Source organism: Geotrypetes seraphini, chromosome 11, assembly GCF_902459505.1.
Source record: "Geotrypetes seraphini chromosome 11, aGeoSer1.1, whole genome shotgun sequence".
NCBI classification, from domain to species: domain Eukaryota; kingdom Metazoa; phylum Chordata; class Amphibia; order Gymnophiona; family Dermophiidae; genus Geotrypetes; species Geotrypetes seraphini.
The window spans coordinates 60,737,263-60,764,176 of NC_047094.1; the positions used below are offsets into that span (position 1 = coordinate 60,737,263).

Sequence of the window (26,914 nt, forward strand, 5' to 3'; positions counted from 1 at the left end):
GTCAGGAAGTACTTCTTCACGGAACGAGTGATAGAGCATTGGAACAAGCTTCCAGTACAGGTGATCGAGGCCCGCAGTATCCCAGACTTCAAGAATAAATGGGATACCTATGTGGGATAACTGCGAGGGTCATACCAATGAATAGGGTTGCTAGGATATTGACTTAATAGAGCAGGTCAGTAGAGATAAGGGGGCCAGTAGAATTATAAGGGTGGGTCAATGGTGTGGGCTGACTTGATGGGCTGTAGCCCTTATCTGCCGTCATCTTTCTATGTTTCTATATTTCTAACTGAGACTAGCCCTACCTGCGTATGTTCTGGTTCAGCAGGAACTTGTCTAACTTTGTCTTGAATCCCTGGAGGGTGTTTTCCCCTATGACAGACTCTGGAAGAGCGTTCCAGTTTTCTACCACTCTCTGGATGAAGAAGAACTTCTTTACGTTCGTATGGAATCTATCCCCTTTCAATTTTAGAGAGTACCCTCTCGTTCTCCCTACCTTGGAGAGGGTGAACAACCTGTCCTTATCTACTAAGTCTATTTCCTTCAGTACCTTGACTGTTGCAAAAAACACAGCATGATAGATATCAGGGAAATGTGTTTGCCTTAATATATCTCCTACGCTATTTGTCAAGTAGATAATCCCAGTTATTACCTTCAGATATATGGGAGTAATAATTAATTCAGCTTTATCATTTCATGATCAAGTTTCATCAGTAGTGAAGAAGGACTTTTTCATGCTGAAGCAACTTCAGGCTGTGAGGGCATATTTGATGAGGATGCATTTCAGACCTTGATTCATGCTTTATGTACATCATGACTAGATTATGCTAACATTATATATATATATATATAGGATTGACTCAATCCTTGATTAAACTCCTAAGAATGCTGCAGAATACTTCAATTAGACTATTAGGGAATATTCGACTGTCAGATCAAGTGACACCTTTATTTTTGATCTATTATTGGCTACCTATTCCATTCCGAAGCAAGTTTAAATTGCTCTGTATTGCACATAAAGTACTCTATGTCTTAGTTCTGTGTAAGATTACAGATTAACAATGCCATACTGCTCAAAAGTACAATGGGCAATTATACGGGAGAGGGTTAGCAGTTCCATATAGCCCAAGGAGCAAGATTAAGTGCCAGGTCCGAGAAATTAATTTGAGTTTTCTTTATGGCAGAATATAAGGTTTTTATCTTTAAAATTCTGAACCTTTTTCACCACCAAGCCCCTTAAAATTTCTGTTGTGGCTGGGCCCGTCCCCGAGTAGGTGGGAAACTCCGGCTCGGACCACAAGCAAGAATTTTAGGACGCCTTTTATATGGTGGTGAAAGGAAGACCTGGATACCGGATTCCTTGAAAAACAGTACCAGGTTTATTAGTGTCCCAAAGTACAAAGAAAAGAAAACAGAAGCAAAAAGAAAACATTCACATTGGTTTGTTAGAGTCCTTTGGGTGCATCCTGCATGCTATTATATCACAGTCCAGGTGAGTCTTAGGGGTTTTACTGAGGAGCTGGATTGCCCCTCCTTATCAAAGGGAAAAATACTATAAACTCAAAATATTGCCTCAGTTCAATGCCTTCCTCAGCTCGTATCCCCACTGGGATTTACTGATCTCTCTGGACCCCAACACCTTCTGGCTTTATAGCTGAGCACGGCTTGTGTCAAGCCTTTTCACCTCTCAGCTCTCTTTATCTTCAGACAAGTTTTTCTCACCTAATTAGCTCTGCCAGTAATGCTCTGGCTTCCGGGTGAAACAAAGAAAACAATTGGAGAACGTTCTTCATGAGATTAGCTGAGGACTTTCACATACTGTATACCCCAGGTCCATGTCCTCTTCACTTACATTATCACTCGGGACACTGCACATTTCCCATTCACCCTCATGGGAACTCTGGCTTAGCATTTCCTCATTTCTCCCAGGCTGTGCATCCCATCCCCCTTTCTGCAGGTCTGCCAAAATGCCTGCAGCTTTTCCCTGGGGATAATTTTCCAGCCCTTCTCTCTGGGGTTTAAGCTGCCAGTCACTGTACCTCCCAAGTGCTGTACCACCTTTCCTTAGGTGCTGGCTTCCTGTCATACGATCATGCTGGGGCTTAGGCACCCTCCGTGACCTGGAACCTCCTTGAGTGGTTTGGCATCTCTCATCCGAGTCAGCTGTGTCCTCCCCTCTCCACCCCAACTGACTGCCTATAAGGCAAACTCCTGGGTCTGACTCCACCCCTCTCCAAATTGGTCTCAGGCTTCTCCCTGACTTGGGGAAAGGAGTGATAGGGGAAATTAGTGGTTTTCAGAGCCTTCCCTAACTGGCTCTTCAGCTGTGCTGGGACCTGCCTTGGCTTACATTCTCTTGGCTGGGCCAGCTGTTCTGGCTCCAGGCCGGGTTTTACAGAGCCCTGTGCTGCATTCTGGGGAGTTTTAGCAGTAGTTTTCACTGTGACAGGAGCTTCCCTGTCACACTGTTCACAAACAGTGTCATAATTATCTCTGTCATTCTGGTCATAGTTGGGTGCAATTTTCAAACCATTTCCACAGGTAAATTGCTTTACCCACAGAAATAGATTCTCTTTCTGAGAGGAGAGGATAAGAGGACATTTTGCTACTACTATTACTTATCATTTCTATATCGCTATTAGACATACGTAGCGCTGTACATAGAAGAGATAGTCCTTGCTCAAAAAAACTTACAATCAAAACTCCATGATAGAAAGAGGTGAGGTCAAGATGGCGGCTTGATTTCTGGCAGCATGTGCTAGCGTTTCTTGGCAGTTGAGTTATTTACCTGCTTTGTTTTTTTCCTTTAAGTTTCAAGTTTATTAAAATTTTGTTATCCCGCCTTTTCAAAATTTCAAAGCGGCATACATTCATAATACATTTCAGGAGGGTAAAAACAAGTAAGACAAAAAAAAACCCAACAAAACGACATCAAATTTTAAAATAGCATCAAAGTTTAAAAGAAAGGGTGTTGTTAAAGCTGTGTCCTCTCCTGCTCGGATATCTTCACCGACTCAGCCTACCCTTGGCCGCTTCAGACCTGTTCTGGAATTGCTGGTGCGTAGGGTTCCAGCTGAGGAGATTAGCGAGGGAGCGCTTTTCTCCTCTTTGGGACTTGATGTCTCACTCTCCCCCCCCCAGCATCTAACCTACTGCTGTGTCCGGCAGATTTACAGGTTCAACCTGATGATTCCGCAGGGATGGATGGTGTTAATGCGGTTATCGACTGAGAAAAAGGAAAACCCATCAAATAAGTTCTGAGGATATATGCAAAAGAGCATTTGCAAATTCCAGTGTTTCTCTGGTGGTTTCCCTAGTAGAAATTTGGATGATCTTGAAAAAGCTGGATACTACTGTGGAAAAATCTTCTCACTCAGATAACCCAGATGGCTGGTAAGACTGTCTAAAAACATGGATTTAGTGAAAACAGAATGTTTAGGCCAATTGTAATAGGTTCAGAATGAAGTAAATATACTTAAAGAAACAGTCTGTGAAGTTATAAAGGATGGCTTAATCTTCGAGTATTGAATTTTCCCAAATCTGTTCTACTTACTCCTAAAGATTTCATAATAAGCTATTCCCCCGATTAATAAAATATATTATTTACCTCAATTATCATTGAAACAGAAAACAGATTTGAGTAAAAATCTAGTTCAATCTCAGGGACAAGCTCAAGAAGAATCAAGCTAATTGGGAAATATCTCAAATCTATTGGAGACTTCTTTAACTGAAGTACAGGAGAGAGCAACTCTTATAGTTTCACTTGTATTTGAGCAAGATATAAATGCAATCATAAAGCTATATTTCCACAATAGTCAAAAACTGCTTTGTGGACAAAGGATTTGGACTTATCCTGACCTGGTGAAGATGACTCAAGAAAGAAGAAGATAATTTTTATTAATGAGAGAAGAAAAAAAGAGACTCGGAGGCTCCTTTCTATAAGTTTACCCATGTAAATGCATGGTATGTTATCTGGGGATTAAATATGTGTTTTTTTTTTTGTTCCAGCTCAATTGAGATCTTCTATAGATCTTAAGAATCTCTCCAGGGTTAATGAGGTTAGATAGAATGTAATTGGTTCAGGAAAGTCAAGTATTGTCCTTACTTGTAGAATAATCTATTTTCTTCGTTTTATCTCCTGGATACTGACATCTCCTAATTATGATGGTGTAATTATATTTTTCCTTTTTTCTTTAATTGTATACCTTTGTAATTTATATTTCTAGATATGTTTTGGACTCTGTTTTCTTGCTTGTTATGTAGTTCTGAAATTGAATAAGTAAATAATAATAATAAAAAAAGTTTACAATCTAGTCAAGACAGACAAACTGGACATGAAGGTGCATCTCTATACCCAGTGCTCAGGTGGGGAAATTACAGAGGGAATGATAAGACAGATATTGGTGCTTAGCAGGTAGGGGAACTACTCCTGAGCTACTCTCCCTTTGAACTTTAGCAATGCAATATGAATCACATTCATTCATTCCTCCAAATTTTTTTTTTCACTGCATTTGCTAGATGTCTTAATGAGGTCACAGTACGCATATTAGCTGAAGCTTTGATTAGCTGCTCTTATGATTTCATACTTACCCTCATTAGAGGCTAATTTCATAGGCTTATATACTAGTTTATGTACTTCTTACAAAATTGTCCTGGGGGAGAGAGTTCCAAGATGATATTGGCTGGGCAAGATGCCCTCTTAATTAAGGATTTTACCTACTATACATTTCATTCTGTTCACTGCAATGGACAAGAGGAAGAGGAAAACTACTATTCCTCAATTTGTTTTGATACTGAGCTGCCTTTTGCGTGGTGTGCAATGATGGCTAAGAAAGCAAATAGAATTCTAGGAATTATTAGGAAAAGAATGAAAAACTAAATGAGAATATTATAATGCCTTTGTATTACTCCATGGTGCGATCATACTTCGAATATAGTGTACAATTCTGATCACTGCATCCCAAACAAGATATAACAGAATTAGGTACAGAGAAATCAATGTAACAACATGGAAAGTACAAGTTAAAATTATATGGGATCACAAGTTAACTCTTTACAAGGAACTAGCTTGGCAATGATGAAGACTTTACGTCTTTTTAACAAGATAAAAATTGCGGAGAACAGATCTAGAACATTGAATCTGAGAATGTTAAACTTCCTTTGGATTCTTACTGTAATCCACAAACAGTTTTAGAGGTTTCTGCATGAATCTCTGAATTTTGGAAGGATCTATTCTTCCATTTTAGAAAGTGTTGATTGGATACAGAAATGGTGATATCTTCATCAGACAGTTTGGATTCAACAGCTTATTTGGAGTCATCAGATGAGGACATTTAAAAGAGTTGCCTAATTTTGGTGTCTTTTGTCTTTGTATTTGATGAGTCACTCTTGAGATTGTATTTCTGTCAAAATCAAATTATGTTTTGAGACAGCACATATGGATTCATCCTGATGTCTGGAATCAGACTTGGGATAAAGGCAAGTCTTCATCAAATGAAGTAGGAGTTAAGGGCCCTTGAAGGGCTGTTCTTCCTGCATTTTCCTGCTAAGTGTCCTATTAAATTTTTCAGTGATAAATTATGTGTTGTTTGACCCTAAATGAATGAGACTGTTTCTGGATAATAAAAAGGCAGGATTTGCCAACAAATGTTGCTAAACTTTCATTTTCCTGCAATATCTGCAACCTAATTTATAATAATTCTCATGTCTAGCTGATGGTGCCTTATTCTTCAGCGTTTTCATGTTTTCTTAATAGTATATAGATTTATAACTACAGCTCTCCCTCCGTATTCGCGGGGGTTAGGTGCAAAGCCGGCCTGCGAATTGTGAAAAATCACGAATAAGTTTTTCGACTGGCTCCAATCCACCCCCACCTCCCTCCTGCATCCCTGGATCTTACCTGGTGGTCTAGCAGTGACGCGTGGCAGGAGCGATCTTCCTATGCTCCTGCCCCGTGCAGAGCCGTCATCAAAATGGCTGCCGTGAGTTCCCGTTGTAGTCTCACGGCAGCCATTTTGATGATGGCTCTACACGGGACAGGAGCATAGCAAGATCGCTCCTGCCCCATGTCACCGCTAGATCACCAGGTAAGATCCGGGAGGCTCGGACAGCCTAAAAATAGAAGAAAAATAGAGGAAAATCCTTAGACAGAGAAAATCATGAATAACTGAATCCGTGGATACTGAAACCGCAGATTCGGAGGGTCTCCCAAAACAATATACTGGGGGTTTTGTAAGGAATACAGTGAGGGTTTTTTTTTAAGATAAAATTTTTCATTTGGAAATATGCTTTGTGATCCTGTATTTTCCATATGAGTGTTTCCTTCCATTATTTTGCTCTGTGCTTTGATAATTGTGCGATAAAAGATAAATTGTAGGTTCCTTTATAAAGGCAGTTTAGATCTTAAAAGAACAAACATTACTTATTACCTAGTTTCCATAGTATAAAAGCCTTTTTTCCCCATAGCTTTTAAACTTGAACTTCTACTAGAGATAGAAACTTAACTGTCCCAGCCTACAACTTTAAATAGTCTCTGGAAGGCATTCCCACCCACACTCCCCAACTCCCACCTATCCCTAGCACATTTCTTCACTTATAGTCTAATTTAGAGTCAATTATTCTAATTAGGGCAACCAGAGAACTTGCTAAGAATTAAACTCTAAATAAATCACACAATATTTATTTATTTAAAACACTTATAGCCTGCATATCAACCATCTATGTGGATAACAAAGAATACATCCATAATTAAAACAAAATATTACATTCATAATGAAATAACACATAACAAAATATTATAAACAAACAACATACATGAAAATCCCTGAAAACAACTTAATACCGCAAGTACCTTCCTACTTCCCAATACCTTCCCAATTCCCCGAAGCAACATGATCTACTCTTTAACTCCCCTGGAAATTGCCAGATATATTCTTTTGTAATCTGCCTTGAACCGCAAGGTAATGGCGGAATAGAAATCTCTAATGTAATGTAATTTATTCCAATATCTTTAAAACCAGACAAATACAAAATTACAAAGTGGGCAGATCTGAAAAGGCAATAAAAAAAGGCTTTCAGACTTTCTTGAAATGCCAAAAAATCAGTGAACGGATGAATAGAGTCTGGCACCGAATTCCACAGTAGAGGACTAGCTGCCTGGAACATACATGAACGATTTGTAACCTTAGTGATGGATCAAATTGTCGGAACAGCCAATAAGACTCTGTCTTGAGATCTCAGAGAATATAATCCTTGGCTCTCTACTGTATACTAGTCTAACATTCCTAGCAGGTTAGCAAGGTTTAGTTAAACAGCTCAATAATACTAAGATGCAGACAGTAGTTCAGCAGCAAGAGGGGTGCTGTTCACTGAGTGTTGCATGTATGATTATCTCCCAGTTGGCATGAAGTTATATGTGTGTGCTTGGCACAAAGAGCTCCTAGCTCTTAGAGAATGAGTCTGTTCCCTTGAAGCTAAAGTAGCAGACTTGGAGTAGCTGAGGGAGACAGAGAGTACATAGAGGAGACCTACAGGGATGTTGTAGAGAAGTCCCACCTCTAGTTTGGCAGCCCTGTGCTACTGTGGAGGAGGGAGGTCTCCTAAAAGGAAAACATCACCTTTGTGAAGCAGGAAATAATCCTGTAGCCAGTACTTACCCAACAGGGGATGCAAATCCTTTCACATTGAAGATGTGTCTCCAGGGGTTTCAGCTCAGGAGGGAAGAGTTAGGATAGCTGTTGTGAAAGGTCATTTCGGTCAGCCACAAAACATAGAGATTTGAAGAAAGCGACAGGTATATTTTATTAAGCATATGCGGACCCCTGAGCCCCCAAGCTGGCAGCTTCAGAAGTGTCAAAACCAGGAAGTTACAGAGATATTTATACACTTTTCTGGCTATACAACTGAATTCTAGAAATAACTTTTCACATGTTACTTTTCTTAACAATCATTGGTCCTAAGCTCATACTTGCAGGTCACTTATCTAAGCCCTGCAGTCTTTCTGTTACATGTCCAGGAAGGCGGAATACAATATTGTGTATGCTGAGATAACCATAAGAAGCTAAAATGCCCAGCTAAAACACCCAGTGTAGGCAGGCTAGAACATGAGATAAGTTAGGTCTGCAACTAAACATAATTCTTCAGGTACGTTAAGGGGAAGCAACCAGCAAGGGAGGAAGTGGGACCCTTGGATGATGGAGACAGAAAGGGAGTAGTAAAAGAGGAAATAGAGATAGCTGACAAGTTAAATGAGTTCTTCACATCAGTCTTCATGAGGGAGGACACAACCAACATTCCGGAAACCGAAGAGATTGTAAATGGAGATCAGGACGATAAGCTGGTCCAACTAGAGGTAAACTAGAAAAAACAAAGAAGGCAACCATGTCACATCAAGGTCTGTGAGGGGGAAGCTCAAAGTGTCTAACTTGGCTCACAACTTACAAACCAAATATAATGTAATATGTCAAAAAACATGTCACATTATATGATGTTATAGGGCGCTCTCAGTGTGAACCCTCAGTGATAGGAGCTCAGCTCCGACACTTCACTTCTGGGTCAAGGCCATAAGCCTCCACCCGCACACCATCATCGAGCGCCCTGTGTGTGCAGAAATCAAACCAATCAACAATCAAAGTGAGTAAATGAAACTCAACACAAACAACCTGAGCGACCCCCACACAAACCCTGCCAGCCAAACCCCCTCAAAAAACTCACACAAAATCACAAACAAAGTCAAAAACCATACCAAAAAGTGAAAATCATATCCAAAAGAAACAATACTTATCCAAAACTGTCACACAATGGAACTACTAGAGGTAAGCCAAGAAGATGTCCTCAGGCAGATAGACAGGCTAAAGATGACAAATCGCCAGGTCCAGACGGCATTCATCCAAGGGTACTCAAGGAACTAAGGAACGAAATAGCAGAGCCATTTCGACAAATATGCAACCTATCCTTAAAAACTGGAGAGGTTCTGGAGGACTGGAAAATAGCAAATGTCACACCCATCTTCAAGAAGGGTTCAAGGGGTGACCCAGGAAACTACAGGTGAGCTTGACCTTGGTCCCAGGAAAGATGATGGAAGCGCTGATTAAGGACAGCATCTGTGAGCACATCGAAAACAATGGGCAGCTAAAGTCTAGTCAGCATGGCTTCTGCAAGGGTAGGTCATACCTCACAAACTTATTGTACTTCTTTGAAGGGGTAAACAGCCAGGTGGATAAAGGGGAATTCATAGACATCATTTACCTTGACTTCCAAAAAGCCTTCGACAAGGTACCACACGAAAGACTGCTCAAGAAGCTATGGAACCACGTGGTGCAAGGGGAGGTCCACCGATTGATCAAAAACTGGCTAGCAGACAGGAAACAGAGGGTTGGAGTTAAGGGCCATTACTCAGACTGGCAACGGGTCACGAGCGGAGTTCTGCAGGGGTTGGGGCTGGGATTCTCCTGTTCAATATATTTATCAACGACCTGGAGGCGGGAACAAAATGTGAGCTCATTAAATTTGCAGATGACACCAAACTATATAGCAGGGTTAAAACCATGGAAGACTGCGAAGATCTCCAAAAGGATCTGACGACACTGGAAGAGTGGGCCAAAAAGTGGCAAATGAGCTTCAGCATAGGGAAATGCATGGTCATGCATGTGGGGAAAAAGAACCCGATGTTCACTTACAAAATGGGGGGATCACCGCTAGGGGTAAGTAACCTTGAAAGAGACCTGGGAGTGATGGTGGACACAACATTGAAGACGTCGGCGCAGTGCGCCACAGCCTCAAGGAAAGCAAACAAAATGTTGGGTATCATCAAGAAGGGTATCACGACCAGGACGAAGGAAGTCATCCTGCCACTTTATCGTGCAATGGTGCGCCCGCATCTGGAATACTGCGTCCAGTACTGGTCGCCGTACCTCAGGAAGGACATGGCAGTGCTTGAGGGAGTCCAGAGAAGAGCAACTAAGCTAATAAAGGGCATGGAAAACCTCTCATATACTGACAGACTGAAAGAGCTGGGGCTGTTCTCCCTGGAGAAGCGGAGACTTAGAGGAGACATGATAGAAACCTTCAAGATCCTGAAGGGCATAGAAAAAGTAGACAGGGACAGATTTTTCAGATTATGGGGAACCACAAGTACAAGGGGGCACTCGGAGAAATTGAAAGGGGACAGGTTTAGAACAAACGCTAGGAAGTTCTTTTTCACCCAGAGGGTGGTGGATACATGGAACACACTTCCGGAGGCTGTGATAGGCAGAAGCACGTTACAGGGCTTCAAAGAAGGTTTGGATAGGTTCCTAGAGGACAAAGGGATTGAGGGGTACAGATAGGAGTAGAGGCAGGTTATAGGGATAGGAGTAAGAGGTAAGTTATAGAAATAGTCAGGGATCACTGCTCAGGCAATAGATCTGATGGGCTGCCGCGGGAGCGGACCGCTGGGTGAGATGGACCTCTGGTCTGCCTCAGTGGAGGCAACTTCTTATGTTCTTATTTTATTGAAAAGAGAACTTAATTTAAAACTCAGGAAAACCAGTCCCAGACTCCTTCAGTTGTAGTTGGTGATTCAATTATTAGACATTTAGATAGTTGGGTGGATGGTGGACATGAGAATCGCCTGGTCTCTTGCTTGCCTGATGCGAAGGTGGTGGACCTCACAAGTTACCTAGATAGAATTTTAGATAGTGCTGGGGAGGAGCTGGCTGTCTTGATACATATGGGTATTAATGACATAAGAAAATGTGGGAGGGAGGTTCTGGAAGCCAAATTTAGGCTTTTGGGTAGAAAGCTGAAATCCAGATCCTCCAGGGAAGCATTTTCAGAAATGCTTCCCGTTCCATGCACAGGTCCTAAGAGGCAGACAGAGCTCGGCAGTCTCACTAAGTGGTTGAGATGATGGTGAAGGGATGAGGAATTTAGATTTGTTAGGCTGAAAGCCAAATTTAGGCTTTTGGGCAGAAAGCTGAAAGCCAGATCCTCCAGGGGAGCATTTTCAGAAATGCTTCCCGTTCCATGCACAAGACCCAAGAGGCAGACAGAGCTCGGCAGTCTCAATAAGTGGTTGAGATGATGGTGAAGGGATGAGGAATATAGATTTGTTAGGAACTGGGCAAAAGTATGGGGCCTGATATTCAAAGGATTTGTGCTCTTACCTTTTGAAAGTTATGCTCATAAATTGGCCTCTTTGAAAATGTACTAGGGTTGAGTGCATCTTTACTCAAAATTTCACTAAATTCTTAAATTTAGGAGCATAAAAAGTGGGTGGTAACAGGGACAGATTTAGGGCAAGGAAAAGAAGTTAGAAGCTTAGCACTAATTTTTGAGCAGTAGTCTCATAAATTTGGGCAAACAAATGACAGTCCTAAATTTATGAGTATAACTTCTAAACTCCTAAATTAAAATGGTTTTTCAACTGAGAAGATGTGCTCCTAAATTTGGCTGAAACTAAAGCACAAATTTAGGAGCTTAGCATTTTCTGAATAATGGGCCCATGGTATTCATGTTTTCTCTTGGGCTTCTTTATCCATCAGGATAGTTCAGCTTCCAGCACCAGGGGCAATGGAATTCCTTTTTGTTGGAGGGTGCCCATGCTCTGCCCCAGACTCTGTGTCCATAATAATTGTACTAATTGTAATGCCATTTCTTCCATTCATTCTTCATATACACACAATATAATCTTATTAACAATACTAGTTTTTTAGCCTGTTACATTAACGGGTGCTAGAATAGATGTGTAGACTTAGGCATTTCTTTCTTTCTTTCTTTATGTCTGTCTTTTTTTAATCTCTCCCTGCTCCCTTTCTTTCTTTCTGTCTCTCTCTCTCTGCCCCCTGTCTGTCTGTCTGTCTGTCTGTCTTTCTTTCTGTCTCTCTCCCTAGCCCCCTCTCTGTCTGTCTTTCTTTCTTTCTGTCTCTCCCCCCTGTCCTGCAGCACCCCTTCCCTGCTCCCCCTGTCCAGCAGTAGCCCTTCTCCCTTCCTTAACCTCCCTTCTGTCTAGCATCACCCCTTCCCTGCTCCCCCTGTCCAGCAGTAGCCCTTCTTCCTTCCTTTTACCTTCCCCCTGTACAGCAGCATCCCTTCCCTGCTTCCCTTGTCCAGCAGTAGCCCTTCTCCCTGCCCTGCTCCCTATCCAGCATCCGCTAGGCCAGGCAGCCTCGGAGCTTTTGCAAGGCCATCTTGCCTTGCATTATCGAAGTGGGCCGGCCTAGCAAATGCCCTGTGGCTGCTTGATGAAACCACAGCTGCTGCCATTGCTGGTCCAGGGGTGAGAAAAAGAGGCATCCCCGGCAGCGGCAGCATAGTCAGAAGGCAGAAAGTCAGCCAGCGTCGGAGATCGGGGCAGGAAATCAGCTTAGGCAGTAAGCAAGGTAATTGGACACAAGCGCACTCTAAAGCAGCAGTCCCTGTGTGGGTGCCAATTAAGCTGCTAGCTTTGCTCTAGGTGTGCAGAAATGCACAGGAATAATGGAATGATGCAAATATTTTCCCAAAAAAAATTATTATTTATTAATTATCAAAAATTATTTATCATAAGGTTGTTTGCATCATGGGAATTATTACAGAAGCCAAAAGCTGGCCTTGCTAGTAACGAATTCCAACTTGTTATGAGTTACACATCCATTTATACTCTAAATGATGACATTCCTTCGCTACAATCTAACTGGTCCAAATTATTTGCTTCCATTTAAGGCTTGCTTCTATACCTTCATATGGGCGTGTCACAAAAGCGTGTTACATTTTTATACCTAAAAAGTTACATTCTTATACTAAGCTTACATGTTTTATAAAGAAGAAATACAAAGACAGATATACTCACAAAACTAATGTACACATACAGCTTTTAAATCCTTTTCTGTTACAATCATCTCTGTGCTGCGAAATTCATGTCCCGTTGACTAACTGAAACTAGAGGAGAAGGAGGGATTAACCCCTCCTCCCATCAGAGTTTCACAGAGTGGAAAAAGTTGCTTAAGGTCAGAGGTTAAATCCCAGATGTAGTCCTCTCAGAATTTCTTCAGATTTCAAATATATGAAATTAAAGTAAAATATATTCTGATCTACACTTGTTACCTATAGCTACTTAAGTAAATTCCTATTGTGTAGTTTTAATGACTTACTGACTTACTAAAACTTAATTCTGTATTTATACAATGATATTACACATGTGGATTCAATTAGTCTTTCTCACTGCAAAATCAGGGCCCCTTAGAATGTAAGGCAACCAGGTCAGAGGCTAACTCCTGTCTGCCATAACTTCCCTGAGGACCAGCCTAGTCCAGACTGGACACACATCTGAACAAAGAAACCTTATGAAACTTAAGCTTTGCCATCTGGGGTAAATTTGCTATGGTGCTTATCAATCACACTAATGTCCCAGTCTGCCTTCCTGTTCCTTCAAGCACATAACACATGTGTGAAATCAATATATTAAATTCCCATCTTTTGCTTTTGCCTCTCTGATTATTATATTCTAGCCTCTAATACAACATTCTCACCTGCTCTTGGATTAGGCCCTATCTATCAACAGGTTTTTCTAACTAGTGAATCCTGTGCAATGTGAAAAAGTGTAATGGCTGAATTTTTTATTTCATGTTTGCTCATTTCACCAAAATCTACCTGTCCAGGTAAATAAGCTGGCCCTCCCCAGACCTATTTAAGGCATAGAACAACCTCAGCAGGCACTGCGCATGTGCGGTACAGAAGCATGGATCACGAATGCACAGAGTTTGAAGTGCGCATGTGCGCTAAGGGTTTTATTATAGTGGATATAATGGTAACCACAAACTAAACTACACAAAGCACACTGTATACAGAGAATTTTTAATTAACAGTCTTTTATAGTCTGCTTTCTTCAGCTACTGGATGTATAGTGAAGCTTGGAGGGAACACAGCATCTCCTGTATAAGCACAACTCTTAAAAAAAGGGGGAGGGGACAGTGGGGCATTTTTGAGCTTAGCAGGGAAGGACTTTTTCACTGTCAACCGTTTGCCTCCCCCACATCGTTATACACTTCAGGGAATTATGTACCAAGAAAATCAAAACAATGCAACATATTAAAACAGAAGAATATTTGTAGTATTCTGGAACTATATGCAGGTATTTTAACATTTGGCTTTCAGTCAGCCTTAGCTCCCCAGTTCAGCATCTTCTTGTTGGCCATGTAAACAGTGATGTTCAGCAGCATTGTAGCAGAAATCTTGAGGGTTTCTGGCAACTATAAAATAATTTACCTATCTATGTTTTTGGTAGGTTGACAAATAGGTATCAGGCTCCAGCTCAGCTAGACTTTAGCAATTGAATTACCAAAGATAATATGTATTATCTGTATTAGCAGTACCTAACAGAGCTGCAGGCTGAGAACCATGGAAGCTACTGCTGCTCCCTGAAATCTTGGCCAAGTCCCTCCATTAACTCAGGTACAAAGCTTACCCCTCCCCTTTTATTAATCCACATTAGGGTTTTTTATCACAGGCCATGGCGGTAAAAGCTCTGATGCTCATAGAATTCATATGACCATTGGAGCTTTTACCGCTGTGGCTTGCAATAAAAAACCCTAACGCAGGTTAAATTGTAAGCTCTACAGGGACAGGGAAATAGCTATTAATGAGAAAGATGTGATCTAAATCCAAAATCTAGTACCAGACATACTGTGAAGTAATACAAAACACTATAAATGCCAATCTGGGCTTTTAGAGCAATTCTACGAGTACCATACCAAAATAGTAGTAACTTCCATGAGTCACATAACAAGCACCTACTTAGAAAAACACAGCATCACAACCACTGCAATGGGTACAAGATCATCTGTAAACCTATCAGAAAACTAAATAAGCCAGATTAGTTCAGATCCATTCTGAACTAACAAAACCATGGCTTTTTCATTTACCCAGAACACAGACAGACCCTCATGCAGCATAAAATAACTAATCATAAATTAAAAATATAAATATATGGAGAAATATTAAATTGAAATTCCAAGAAGCCTCACTGTAACACTGGAAAAAGAGAAAAAAATGATGCATGTTGCAAAATATAAAGCTAGCAGAAGTAAATTTCAGAAACTGACATATGAGTATTCCAATCGTTATACTACAAACAAAAGAAAATTTGGATAATATGATGATGATACCATTTTATTAGACTAAGGGCTCCTTTTACTAAGCTGCGCTAGTGTTTTTAGCCCAAGCAGAATTTTAGCGTGCGCTAAACCCGCGCTACACAGCTAGAACTAACGCCAAACCAATGCTGGTATTAGCATTTAGCGTATGCGGCAATTTAGCGCGCACTAAAACTGCTAGCGCTGCTTAATAAAAGGAGCCCAAAGTACATGTTTCAATTAGGTTTCAGTGGCCACAACTTCTTTCCTCAATTCAAGACAGTATACAGCGGTTCTGGTGTCCTGTTCTGACATGAGGAAGAAGGGTTTGGTCTCCAAACATTGGTCACAAATTTATTAAAATTAGCCCAATAAAGAAATATCACTTTATTTCCATTTTTCATTATTTATTAATGTTTATTTACACAGACACAACACTACTTTATTCTAAACTAAAAATAAAATTATTTTTTCTACCTTTGTTTGCCCATTTACTTTTTCTAATCGTGTTGGTCCCGGTCTCTGGTTTCTGCTTTCTTTGTTTCCCTCTTAACCCTCTTGCCAAGATTTCCTGTCAGTTTGTCATTTTTCTCTCCTTTCTTCTTCTTTACCATTCAGCTTTCTTCAATTTATTTTTCTGCCTCTTTTCAGTTTTAATTCTTTCATACAGTGTACAATTCCCTCCCCCACCTTTTTTTTTTTTAGCTGTGTCTTCCTACAGCACGGGTGTCAAACTCAATCACATACGGGGCTGAAAACTAGGCTAAGTCGCGGGCCAAATTTTTTATTAAGGTACGCTAACCGATTTGGTGCACGCTAAATGCGTACCTTAGTAGAAGTATAGGGTGACAACCTCTCCAGCCTCACGCCGTCTCTGTGATGTAAACAAAATAAATAAAAATGACTTTTCCTCTCTCTTTTAGATCCTAGTTCATGCTTGCTGTCTAACACCAGCTCTGGCAGAATACACATTTCAAATCTGACATATTGTAATCACAAAACAGAAAATAAAATGATTTTTTCTACCTTTTGTTGTCTGGTCATTATTCAAATCATGTTGGTTCCAGGCTCTGGTTGTCTTCTGATAACTCGCTTGCCAGGGTCTCCTGCCCATTTGTTGTTTTCTTCTTTCTCCATGCTAACCATCCATCTTCAATCTCTGTCCTCCCCTTCCATTTCCCTTCCCTCTTTCCCCACCATCGCAGGGTTCACCATCTCTCCCTTTCTCTTTCCAACTATCCTCCTATTTTATTTATTTATTTGATTTCTATCCCATCCTCCCAGGAGCTCAGAACAGGTTACAAAATCCAATATCTCTATCCCCCCCTCTACACCATCCCTTGAGTCCAATTTCTCTCCATTTCTGTTCCTTCCCTCCCTAAATCCCATTGTCCACCATTTCTCCCCCTCGCCACTGTTTTTAGACCCATTATTTCTTCCCCCCCTTCCCCCCTCAGTCTGGCATATGCACGTCTCTTTGTTCCCCCCTTCCCTCCCTCCCTGTGTCTGTGTACTTCTACACCAGGGCCCCCCCTCTGTGTACTTCTACACCAGGGCCTCCCCTAAAGGCCTGCATGTAATCTCCTTCTTTGTAGCATCCTTTGGCTTCCCGACTGGCCTCCCGATCTCACCTTCAGATAATTAGGACAGACTGCAGAGGATTGCCAGTGCTGTAGCAATCCTTGACAGGCTGCCATCAGCCCCTGCAACATGTTCCCTCTGCCGTGGTACCGCCCCTCCTCTAACGTCAGGGGCGAGATCGCTGAGGGAAAGTGCAGTGGAGGCTAAGGCAGCCTACTAGGATCATTACAACCGACCAGTGATCCTCTGCAGGCTGCTTTAAAGATGAGACCGGGAAGAACCAGAGGGCCAAATCTTGGTCCAAATTTAATTACCCTGCGGGCTAAATTTGGCCCACGGGCCTGAGTTTGACACCCTTGTCCTACAGCTTGCTATTTCTTTCCTCTACTCTGGTTCTCCTATTTAATTTCCTCTTATTTTCCAGTCTCTCAATAACTCTGTCTTCTTTCTTTCCCCCATCCAACATGACCCTCTCTCACTTCCATCAAGCATTTGCTCCCTCCTCTCTCTTCCCCTGCTATCCATTGTCTGCCTCCTCCTCTTTCTTCCCTTCTATCCAGCATCTGCTCCCTTCTCTTTCTCCTCTTTTATCCAGCATCTACCCCCTCCTCTCTCTTCCCCTTCCATCCAGTATCTGCTCTTACCCTTCTTTCTCCTCCTTCCATCAGCATCTGACCCCCTCTCTTTCCCTTCCACACAGCATCTACCTTCTCTCTTCAACCCACATCCTCTCTCCCCCTTCCATCCAGCATCTGCATCTCATCTTTCTCATCTAATGTCTGTCCCCCTCCTTTCCTTCCCCACATTCAGCATCTACCACTCTCCCCCTTCCATCCAGCATCTGCCTTCTCTTCAACCCCTCACAAACAGCATCTGCCTCCTCCTTTCCCTTCCGTTCAGAATCTGCCCTTCCCTCTCATCCAGAGTCTATCTCCTTCTCCCCCCTTCCTTCTAGCATCTGCCTCATCTCTCCCCCTTCCACATCCCCATCTCCCCCTTCTATCCAGCATCTGACCATCTCTTGAACACCCATATATATCATCTGCCTCCTCCCTTCCCCTTTCATTTTGCATCTGCTCCTCCTTCTCATCTGCATCTGCACCCTTCTCTCCTCCCATCAGTGTCTGCCTCCTCTCTCCCCTCCCATATCCAGCATCTGTCTCCTCTCTCCCCTAATCCAGTGCCTGCCCTTTTTCTTCCCTCTCCACATCAAGCATCTCTCCCCTTTCTTCCCCATTTAGCTTCCACCCATCTCTCCCTCATCCAGCACCCATCTACTTTCTTCCTGTCCCCCTAATCCAGTGTCTGCACTCTTTATTCCCCATCACTGATTCGACACCCTCACCGCCGTTACTGCTGCTTATGTTACTCTGGAGAACAGCAACAGCAGTTCCTACTCTCGGCTTCCAGTCCTGCCCACCTCTGACATCACTTCTTCCGGGGCAGAGCCTACAGCAAGTAGGAGTCAAGTGGCACCGTGGTCTTTTTTCCTTTGATTTGCTGCAGCAGCAGTAGCGGCAATGTCAGTGGGGACATGGATTTTTAGGGGTGCCATGGCACCCATGGAGCCCCCTTGTTCTGATGCCTATGTCCAGCACTGTTTATGAATTGTTTTCCAAAGTGTCCTCATGTTTAAGAAAGGTACTGTATGTCTACACCTTAGTTCTACTGTGAGAATCTATGGATTAAAATAATACAACTATTATTGATCATTGAAAGACAATTTTGATATTTTATTTTTAAAAAACACAGTTTGGGTCTGGACCCTGCAAGTAAGGATGTAAAAATATGGTGATATTTAGAAAATACATTCATGCTGTGGCATTGACAGCCACTGGCACTCTGTCTACAAACATGAGAGCAACTAGATCAATCAAGTATTTAGAATGCCTGAGTTTTTCCAAAGTATATGTTTGCAAGGATTGCTAGGCCCATTCTCTGGTAACCCAGTCACCTGCAAGGAAAGAAAATACCTGTCAGAAACTAATTTTAATTTTATATTTCATTTCTGATGGATGCTAGGACAAACAGATGCTGATGGATATGGAGAATTCCCTAGAAGAGCTGAGAAAGCGGTGTGATTTGCTTGGTGAAACAAATCAGAAGCTGATGAGTGACCTCTCCATGCTCCCAGTAAGAACACCTCCTGCACTTTGTTTGTTTTTATATATTGTAGATGTTTTACTTTGAATAAAAGACTTGTGACCATCAGTTGGCAGTGACATCTCCAGTGCCTCTTCTTGTTATTATCTTCTGTTAACCTCATATATAAGCAATCTTGGAACATAATACCAAGATACTACTGCATTCAACCCTAAGAATGTCTTCCCCTCCTCCACCACTAACTAGCATCATTTATTCATGTTTATTAATGTTTTAACAGCTGGTGTGTGAATTCCCTTATTCCCATCTTCCCCTTATTCTTTCCTATCATACATTATAGTTCTTTCCATTTCCCATCTACATTTGACTCCTCTCCTAGTTTTCTTTTTTTTCTTCTCATTAAGAATTATTGTAAATAATGTAAACCACTCAGATGGATGGTATATCAAATATTTAATAAACTTTAAACTTCATATTATATACTATGAAATCTCAGTTGCAGACAGATAAGGGCATTATTAATATATTCTTGTCTTTGACATAGCAACTTCAAAGAGATATTGGTGAAATGGAACTAAAGAAAATGGACCGGGAGCAGCTGGCAGTGGAAATAAATGCGGTAAGTGAGAAATTGTTGGCATCAGTTATTCGCTTTTGTTATCTCAGATGTAACCAAAGTGCTGAGCATTAATCCACATGGTGCCTACAAAGTCACGAGATTGTTGTCAGCAGTCGAGGCAATAGTGATTGTTGAAAAGATGGAGGCAGTTGCTACTGTGTGAAACTTTCAACAATCAGTATGATAGCAGAGACTGGTCATATGGTGGTCAGGGCTATGAGGGGGTATCTCAAGGAGACGCTGGTAGGGTGGGCAAAACTGTCTGAGGTTAAAAAAAAAAAGGCTGCAATGAAATGTACCAAAGCAAGGGCAACACATCTTTATGTGAATCGATTTTTTACTCCATCAAAAATTACAAAGATTAGAGGACACTTGATGAAGTTACAGGAAAATACTTTTAAAATTAATTGGAGGAATTATTTTTTCACTTAGAGTAGTAGTGTAGTAAGAGGGAATGTGGGAGCGGGGAGGGCAGACTGCCCTGTGCACTGTCTTGGCAGGAGCACTGGTACCTCTCCTCCTCTCTGTCCCCTCCCCCGTGTACCTCTTGAAATGTTCGCTGGCGTGAGTCCATACTTCCCCTCTCATCAGTACAAATGGCCCTTCAGGCATGAACTTGCTGCCCCTCACAGTGCCCCTATCTGGCAGTGAATAAGGAGCCATTCCCACCATCACTGGAGACCATTCTCCTTATTTACAGGCCTATGTACTAACCCATTAAAATATTCATGAGTTCACATCCTTTTACATAGAATTTACCTAGAGATACAAATGAACTCTTAGCTCATTTGCATCCTTAGTTAAGTGTCATGCAGTTTTCTCACACATTCCTATACCAGGAACTTCACTTGGTCTGGGCTGGGACAATGCATATGGAAAAAAAAAGTATAATTGCCTCAACATGCAGCAGTAGCATGACAAAATTAAAGCCCCCCTCCCCCCCCGACAGGGTTACCATATGATTCCAGAAAAAAAGATTTTACTTCCATTGCTGTCTTAGACATAGCCTACAAATATCAAAAACAAATAAAGTCCCCTGAAGGATTCCTCAACTTTAGAAAAGCAATAAAAACATACCTCTTCACCTAAACCCCCTGCCCTTGACTGATGGATTACAAAGAAATGTATATTGGTACCAGAATCCAGTATGTGTCACGTAAGAAAAACTTGTATTGTAAAATTTTGCATTGTAACTATGACAAATCCAACCTGTAAACTATCTGTGTCAATTAGGATACAACTTATACTGGAAAACTTGCATCGTAAGGATAACTATGGTAAATTGTAATCGGCAAACTGTATATTATGTATATTAGTATTATACCCCCTAGTATGTGTCAAGTTAGAATAAAACTTGTACTGAAACAATGGCAAATCCAGTGCAAATCGTAACCTGTTAACTGTATACTAAGCATGTTTAACCTGTAACCTGTTCGGAGCTCTTTGGGGACAACAGGTCAGAAAATGAATTAAATAAATAAATAAATGTCTTTTATAAAACTGTGTGTGGGTATACTCATGGAAAATTAGGCACACTGAAAGATATTACCTACCCTTATGTGATTTGTACTTAGGAGTTTGGGTAGAGTTACATAAAGTACACACATTCATTTTAAGTTTAAACAATTTTTATTGAACAATAAAGTAAGATACACTCAACAAATGAACATTGGTATTGTTCAATATAATACAGAAATACTCCCAACCCAAACCCCTCCCCTTCCCTTTATTCAGAAGTATAGTCCAGAGACTAATCTATTCAGTAAGAAACACGACCACATCACCGAGGCATACCTCGACTCACACTGGCTCCCAATTCAAGCAAGAATACTATTTAAATTCTACTATCTGTTATTTAAATCCATAAATCCTACTTGAACAACCGCCTAATCCAAACTACCACAACCAAACACAGGAGAACCCAGCCACCATTCACATACTCTCAATCAGAGACATCAAATGGAAAAAAATTGTACGATGGCCTTCTAGCCACACAGGCAGCAAAACTAGACCGCCAACTCTTCAATCTATTAATTGCGACCCCAGACTATAAAACTTTCAGAAAAGAACTGAAAACCCTGCTATTCAAGAAATCCATGAAGACCAACTAACACCGTATGAAACATTTCAGTCCTCTGAAGCAACCTGCTATACTCTGCAACACCTCTGGACATGTCCAGAAATCCTCTTCTGTAATGCGCCTTGAACCGCAAGGTAATGGCAGAATAAAAATCACTAATGTAATGTAAATGTAAGACCAAAAAAGCTTGATATATATAAAGTAAAAGAAATGATAAAAGAAAACACCATCCGATACTACTAAAGGGGAAGTCCTTGTTCCTTATAAACTCCCTATACAACACAGAATTATTTATAAAATTATTTTATTAACTTTTAAAACCAGCAAAAATAATCAGCCTGAATTCATTAATAACCTACTTATCCCTTACAACATTACAAGGTCTTTGTGATCTATAGCTCAAAACCTTCTTGTTATCCCATCATTGAAACATATAAATACATATGTTAGAGCCACTTCTCTTTGGAACAATATTCCAAACTTACGCGAAAAACTTACACTTACAGACTTTAAGTCAAAACTCGACGCATTTGACTCCTAATTGTCCTTTTAAGGACTACCCAGTATTTAGAAGGAATCTTAATACATGTTCCTCTTCCTATTGTTCTTCTCCCTTACATGTTCTCTTTTTCTTTACATATTGTAGTTCCAGCCCTTCTTTCCCGCTTGTCTCTGTTCGTTAATTTTTTTGTTAGTTTATTAGTCCTTAAAAGCTAGTATTTGCCCTAGTGTTGTTGTTTGTTTTTTTAAACTGTATTTTAGTCAGTAGATGGTTTTTAACATTTTTGTACATTGCCTAGAAGGTTTGATTAGGCGGTATAAGAAATTTTAAATAAACTTGAAACTCCCTAACTGACTACATATCAGCCCTTCTGTTAACATCACCCAAAATTTCCCTCCCCCCTCCTTTTAAACCCCCCTCCCTCAACCCCTTATGGTCCAAACCCAGGGGACAGATATAACCCTAACCACCTAACCAAGAATCAAATATTATAATTGTAGTCTATTCAAAATTAAACTCCTCATCCTCGGAGACAAGGATTGGATGTATTGTATGTGTTCCAGATAGCTGGGAAACGACGTGTCTGTTTATGAGTGAGGTCTACATCTCTAATTTCCCATAACATCAAGGCATTACTTCACAGAGAGACTGGTGGATGCATTGAATGGTCATTAAATTATGGTGGATGCAATAACCAAAGCAGAGTTTAAGAAAGGATGGGATAAGCAGAAGCAATCTCTAGTCAAAATGGATCCTGTAAAAATGCAATAGGAAATAATTTATGCAAGCTGCATAAACACTGTAGTCCTTGTCTGGCATGCTATTGTACTGTTTGGGCCAAAAGTAGATATACAGTATTTATTCATTATTTCTTTTTATTGTACAGGTGTAACGAATAACATTAGTATGAAGTTTTTGTATCAGTTAAATTGTATCATTTTTACTTGATTTTCATTCAGTTCTGTATTATACAGTATCTATTTAATACCTATAAAATAAAATAAAAAGTAAATAAATACTGTATACCTACTTTTGGCCCACCCTGTATGTTTTTGGTACTTGATAGAGCTGGCACTTGGATGTCCAAATTGCCAGGACACCAAAGTGTCAATTTTCGAAACTGTTTTCCTGGATGTCTAGCAAGACATTTCACCTGCTATTTGTCCAGAGTTCAAGGGGGCGTGTTAAGAGACGTGTTATGGGTGGGCTTTGGGCGGGCTGGGCTTGGATGTTTTGTGGGGATAATCATACCTTACCCAAGACATCCTGGACAGAATTTAGATGTTTTGAGCTAGACCTCTTTTAGAAGCATCTAAGTACCAAAAAGGTACCCAAACTGATTAGATAACTACTGGAGGGATTAGCAGCATCTGATATGGGAAATTCTAGTAGAGCATCACATAGGTGTTTTAAGTAGCCAGGTAGGTGGGCTAGTGAACCATTAAGAGGAGGATCCAGACCCATAAGGCACTCTAACCACATCTATGGTGTTAAGTATGAGTCCATTAAAACCCACTAAAACCTTACTACTCTGCCACAAGGCTGCAATCTACAGCCATAAGGGCTATTGGGGTGGTAGACAGGTAGGTATAGTAGGTTTTGGAGGAATTTTGGCAGGTTCACCATAAATTAGGGGTATATGGTGAAATGTATATCTGACACCCTTTATGTGAAGTTCACAGCAGTGCCCTCTAAGGTGCCACACTGCTCTGTTGGCATATCTATGTGTACCAAAAAGGCCAAAAAACTATACCAAAAATATATAAATAGATACCAATATACGTATCAATACCACTATGAAAAATTGGTATCTCACATGAAAATCACTCCTGGAATGCCCCTGGGGATAATGCACGTGTGTATAAGAGTGTGAATACACCCTAACTCAAATGAAAAAACCTTAATTAAGGATTGAGGATTTTTCTTTCACTTTTTGAATTTTTTGGTAGCATTTATAATTTTTTGTTAGACCTTGGATTCTCATTTCTTATTATTATTATATTTTTTTCACATTTTGGTTTTTTGTAAGGGAGGTTTCAGAGAGATTTTTTGCCTCATGACTTTCTCTTCTGAGGTCTGCACCTGGGGATTCTAGTAGCCTTGTTTCATGTGTGGACCTTTTAAATATTTTTGTAGGTTTCAAAGGGACAATGTGATGTACGAGGCTGGGTTTATTTAGATTTATTTCTAAGTGTTTATCACTGTATAAACTCCGCCTGGGGCCAATGGTTGAAATAAGGGCATCGGGCCCGTACTGATTGATCCCTTTGATCCATTCAATTTAATCCACTTTAATTAAGGTTTTTTCATTTGAGTTAGGGTGTATTCACACTCTTATACACACGTGCATTATCCCCAGGGGCATTCCAGGAGTGATTTTCATGTGAGATACCAATTTTTCATAGTGGCATATCTATGTGGCCAGCACATTAAAATGGTGGCCCCTCCCTCGTCTAAACGGTGCTGATTTGAATGTTTCTAACTGGGATGTTTTTGTGGTTGAAAATTGTGAATAAAGTTAGACATCCTGGTGGTTACACATTTTGGCAGCCAAGTCATCCAAGTAGGTGATTTTCGAAAAAAAATTATTTGGATGTCCCGTTTGAAAATGACCATTTCTGTGCTTCAGACTTTGAACACTTAGGGCTCCTTTTACAAAGGTGTGTTAGCGGTTTTAGCACGCACTAGCCTCTACCACCTCCTTTTAAGCAGGTGGTAATTTTTCAGCTAGCGCATGCTATAGCACGCTAATCCGGTGCATGTGCTAAAAATGCTAGCGCACCTTTATAAAAGGAGCCCTTAGTGGGAAACATCTGAGTCCAATTTAGATGTCCTTTTCAAAAATGGCCCTCCATGTTTTATACTGCATATTATTTGAATAAATTAGAATGATATAAATAATTATGAATTATTTTACTTGCACTAGAAAGCAGATAAACGAGCTTTGGACAATAAGGTTGGCCATGCCCAGTTGGAAGCTGCCATGGCTGAGATAAATGCTATCATAGAGGACCTGTTGAAGAAGACTTCTGTGCAGGATGAGTGGGAGAAGATTCTGGAGAAGTTGCTTCATGACATGGACTCTAAGGTACCATCTTGTCATAGGTGCTACAGAAGTTATATGATCAATGGCATTTACAGGGCAATTCTGTAACTGAGCACATGCAGGTATGTGCTTCTTTTGCGTGTAAGTGGTATCTTAATTAGCACTTATACATGCAAGTCCACAACATATTGCATAAGGCAATGTGTAAGTGCTATAGTGCATAATTGAAAGGGGGTGTTCAAAGGGGAGAAGCATGAATAAACCACAGATATGCTGTAAAGTAGTGTGTTCAACTTATTGCAGCATACAATCAATTAAGCATGTTGCATGGCATACTTAGGTATGGCATCTTATGTTAATCATTGACCTGGCGTAAATAGTTTCACCCGCGTGAGTGAACTGCTGGGCATGATGGAACACTGGTCTGACCCAGCAGCGGCAATTCTTATGTTCTTAAGTGTGATGCAATAATATTGCTTTAAGCTAGTATTTAGGTACGCCCAGATGCCAATATAGAATTGGCCTTCAGTGTGCACATTGTGGTGCCTTCATCAGGGTGGGAAGTTATAGAATTGCCTCATTAGTGATGTGATAGATTTGGGGTGCAAACTAGGAAATGGAGATCATAGTTGGATGACTCTATGACTACTGGGACACAATCATTAATCCTTTTTGAATTTCCATATCAAAATACAGTATTATGGGCTAATATTAGAAACATTATGGGCTGGAGAAGAGGAGACTTAGAGGAGACATGATAGAAACTTTCAAGATCATGAAGGGCATAGAGAAGGTAGACAAGGATAGATTCTTCAGACTACGGGGAACCACAAGTATGAGAGGGCACTCAGAGAAACTGGAAGGGGACAGATTTAGAACCAATGCCAGGAGGTTTTTCTTCACTCAGAGGGTTGTGGACACATGGAACGCGCTCCCGGAGGAGGCGATCAGGCAGAGTACACTACGGGGATTCAAAGTGGGATTGGATAGATTCCTGAAGGATAGGGGGATTGAGGGGTACAAAGAGAGGTAGATAGGGTATAGAAAAAGTATAGATAGAAAAATAAGGGGGCTATAGGGCTAAATCAAGAAAACCTGACAGATCATGGACCTGACAGGTGATGGGCCGCCGCAGGCGCGGACTGCTGGGAGCGATGGACCTCTGGTCTGACCCAGCGGAGGCAACTTCTTATGTTCTTAATATTTGAACTCTGCTGGCTATGAAAGATATACCCAAATATTTGGCACAAGCTAATGTCTGGATATTATCTTTGAATATCTACATATAGCAGTGACTGCTGGCATTATCCGGATACTGCTGATATTTAGTGCCAGTATCCAGATAGATATCCATCCGAGCAACTTCATACAGCTTTTTTTTAATAGCTATTTGGATATTGGCAGTGAATATTGCCAGTCCTCAGATATATTCTGGCTCTACCCCTAGACCAACACAGTGCTATTCAGTCTGTAAGGATCAGCAGCATTATCCAGATGATGCTGTGTGGATAAATAGTTTTGAACACTGGTCCATAGACCATTTGGTCAGTAGAGCTATTTCTCTTGCGAAAGTCAATGCCACAAAAATGATTCTGAAATGATGAGGAGACAGCACTACCCCATGAAGCAACGGCAAAACAGGGATCCCTGTTGGGAATTATTGAAATCCATTTGAAGATAGGTTTTTGAGTGAATTAGTGAAATTTGGATTTGTAGTAATCATATTGGGATTCATTTTGGCCTCTATTTGTTGATTATATGATTGCATGAGTTTTCTTTGAGTATACATTTGGCGTATGAAGGTGGAGTTTTTTGATCAATGATAGATATTTTAGCAGCCTTAGCAATTTGTTGGCAAGGGATATCTGTCTTATGATTTTTTTAAAAGTTTTTT

At 40.8% G+C, this 26,914-nt stretch overlaps 1 protein-coding gene across 4 annotated transcripts in view; it reads left to right on the top strand.

Annotated features, from left to right (window-relative positions):
- The window catches only part of C11H16orf96 (chromosome 11 C16orf96 homolog), a 214,308-nt gene that overhangs the window by 125,486 nt on the left and 61,908 nt on the right, over positions 1-26,914 (top strand). For all 4 annotated transcript variants that reach the window (XM_033914529.1, XM_033914532.1, XM_033914533.1 and 1 more), the window contains 3 exons: positions 18,693-18,803; positions 19,318-19,392; positions 24,901-25,062. In XM_033914529.1, coding sequence (XP_033770420.1) covers positions 18,693-18,803; positions 19,318-19,392; positions 24,901-25,062 — 348 coding nt within the window. The remainder of the gene's footprint in view (positions 1-18,692; positions 18,804-19,317; positions 19,393-24,900; positions 25,063-26,914) is intronic.